The sequence below is a fragment of the Galeopterus variegatus genome, unplaced genomic scaffold (genome assembly GCF_000696425.1).
Source record: "Galeopterus variegatus unplaced genomic scaffold, G_variegatus-3.0.2 Scaffold7560, whole genome shotgun sequence".
In the NCBI taxonomy this organism is placed as follows: Eukaryota; Metazoa; Chordata; class Mammalia; order Dermoptera; family Cynocephalidae; genus Galeopterus; species Galeopterus variegatus.
The window spans coordinates 45,048-47,711 of NW_007733671.1; the positions used below are offsets into that span (position 1 = coordinate 45,048).

The window sequence follows — 2,664 nt, forward strand, 5'->3', positions numbered from 1 at the left end:
CGGAAAAAAACAAAAAACAAAAAAAAAAAAAAAAAAATCCAGTGTAAGTGAAATGATGAAAAATACCTAAGATCCAAGGCAATGGATAAAGGCCCTACACAAGCAACAAAAGCTGAAGAGTACCTAAGAGGGCCATTTGAGTCAACAACAAGACCATGTGGGCAGAAGAAGAGACCTCAGGAAGAAGCCATTGAAGTGCAGATCAGGCACCAGAAGTGAAAGGAAGAGGAAGGTTCTTTTTAGAATGAAAAAGAAAAAAGAGAGTCAGAATTAGTTTGGTGAAAAGAAGATGCTAAATGTACCCAGGTTTTAATTTTCTGTAGATCTTTTCATGAATTGTGAATCGCTCTGTTTAAATTTAGTAACTATGGATTCTTTACTGATCACTGTCATTTTGATAAAGGTAGAGTTTTAGGGAAAAGCTATGGTAACCACCTGGAGAAAGGGATCCACTCTACCTCTTCAGACCTGTTCTGCAAGTGAAACTTCCTGAATTGCTCTGTGTGGGGCTGGGGAATATTACCATCCTCTAACGAGCTATTATTTCTATCTAAAATCTACCAAGAGAGGGTAAACATCACAATGGACTGGGTTGAACGTGGTCGGAAGGTTTTGCTAAGATCAACTAAATGAAGAAGAAAGTTTGCAAGGGCTTTGTTAACAAGAAATACTGTGGAACTTGGAATGGAGAGAGGAATCCACATTTTTTCCCCCATTTTGCAAATGAAGAAATACTGAGACTCAAATCTTACATGGTTCCATTGGAGTTCAAATACTTGGTGTTAAAAAGACTTAAGAGTTTTTTTTTTTTTTTCTTCTTCCTGAAGACACAAAAGGAAAATAGAGAAAAGACTGGAAATCTGCATAGCCAAGAACTGAAAAGTTCCTGTTAGTTTTTATTTTCTTTAATGATTTGTTCACTCATATCACATTTAAGACATAGTGTTCCAAATATTTATTTTGGTAAGTCATCAATATCTAAGTTTCAAGCAATGGAAAATGGATTCTAATGAATTTTATGTCATACTATGCCCATAATGTGTGGGTGTAACTGGCAGGCTACGCTCCCACCACTGCGGGTAAGTCCATGAGAAAGAAGGATGCTTGTGAGGACACATTTCATGACTGCAGACTTAAGAGGAAGAAAAGCAAAGAATACCTGAGATTCTGATCATTACCAAAAGGAAAAGTCACTAACGTAAAATATTCGCAGTGCCTATTATGTGCAAGGAACGACAAAGTTGTGCAGAACATTGTTTCTAACCCCAAAAATGTTATCATCTTCTGGAGAGCNCCTTCCCAAAGAAACGTGAGCCCCACCTCTCAGTGTGAATCGTGATCTCTACCCAAGCCCCTGCACACACCTCCCGAATTCCCCTTCCAAGCCTCTGCACTTCCTATTCCCCTCCCAGAGAGGTCTTCCCTTTCTGTCTAAATATTACCATCTCTTAGCTTCTCCAAGACCCAATTCAAAACTACTCACAGAAACTTTAGTCAAATTAATCCCTCCCAACTTCTGTTTGCTTGTCACTCCCCTATTCTGGAACCCCTTTAGCATTATTGATTCATACATGCAGTTCTATTTTGCATGTATTCATATGTCACATTGACACTCCTCAAATCATGTCATTTGTATACATCATCTGCTCAATTAGATTGCAGGAACANCCCCCGATGAGAGCCTCAGGGTGCGGGTGACCAATCTAATCGACAGCATAACCTTCTCCGTATACCAGTACACCACCCGCGGGCTCTTCGAGTGTGACAAGCTGACCTACCTTGCCCAGCTTACCTTTCAGGTAAAAGTGGATGGAAGTTTCCAGAAAATAGGTCATTTTTAGTGTCCAACCAGCAGCTGTCAAGAGACTTACCTCTTTTAACATCACTTCCCACAGTATTTCCAGACTTTTCACTCCAGGTAGAGGCATTAGAGAAGGTCCAACACCGTACATGCGTGTTACACTTCTACTCTTGTCTCACTTCTGGCAGACATGCTCAATCAATCACTGCACTTCTTGCTGATCTGGGTGATCTAAGATCCTCCTTGACATAGCCCTCTAGCAGCCAGTGCCAATCAATCAAAACTGGCACTGAAGATGAAATTAGATGACCATACCAATAACTAGATGCTTTCTGAGATGCTGTACGAACTTAGGTGGAGTATCAGTCATTATTTGTCTACCATTAGATTGCAAGTTTACTGACCCAGACTTCCCCTGGTATAAGAAATCACAGAGGTATTTCTATAGGTGTAACCCCCTTGGCCTTAGAAAGTTTTCAACAACTCTTGTTCTCAAGGGCTTGGGGACCTCAGGGACTTCCAATGTGGCTGCATCTTTAAGAAGAAACTGTTGTCTTCAGTTATTCTCAATATCAAAAAACGATGAAAATGTACTTTCTTGCACTTATCCCTCTAATCATTTAGAATTGAGATTTTTTTTTTATTTCAATGTATACATTGGAAGCACAGACTAGTCTATCTCAAAGGCCTCTTCCAAGTCGAAAAGTAAGAGAATCTGTCATCACATGTGTGCTGAGTATGTCAGTGTCCCTTATCCCTCTTACCCTCTGTATTCCCCACTCCAGCCCAAATGACAGCTTGTCCTTCCCAAAGAAACGTGAGCCCCACCTCTCAGTGTGAATCGTGATCTCTACCCAAGCCCC

At 40.5% G+C, this 2,664-nt stretch overlaps 1 protein-coding gene across 1 annotated transcript in view; it reads left to right on the forward strand.

The window, feature by feature from the left end:
* The window catches only part of LOC103607583 (dynein heavy chain 9, axonemal-like), a gene marked incomplete at both ends in the record, with an annotated part of 88,996 nt that overhangs the window by 32,013 nt on the left and 54,319 nt on the right, over positions 1-2,664 (forward strand). Inside the window, one exon of the mRNA XM_008592073.1 lies at positions 1,656-1,799. Within this exon, the coding sequence (XP_008590295.1) occupies positions 1,656-1,799 (144 nt within the window). The remainder of the gene's footprint in view (positions 1-1,655; positions 1,800-2,664) is intronic.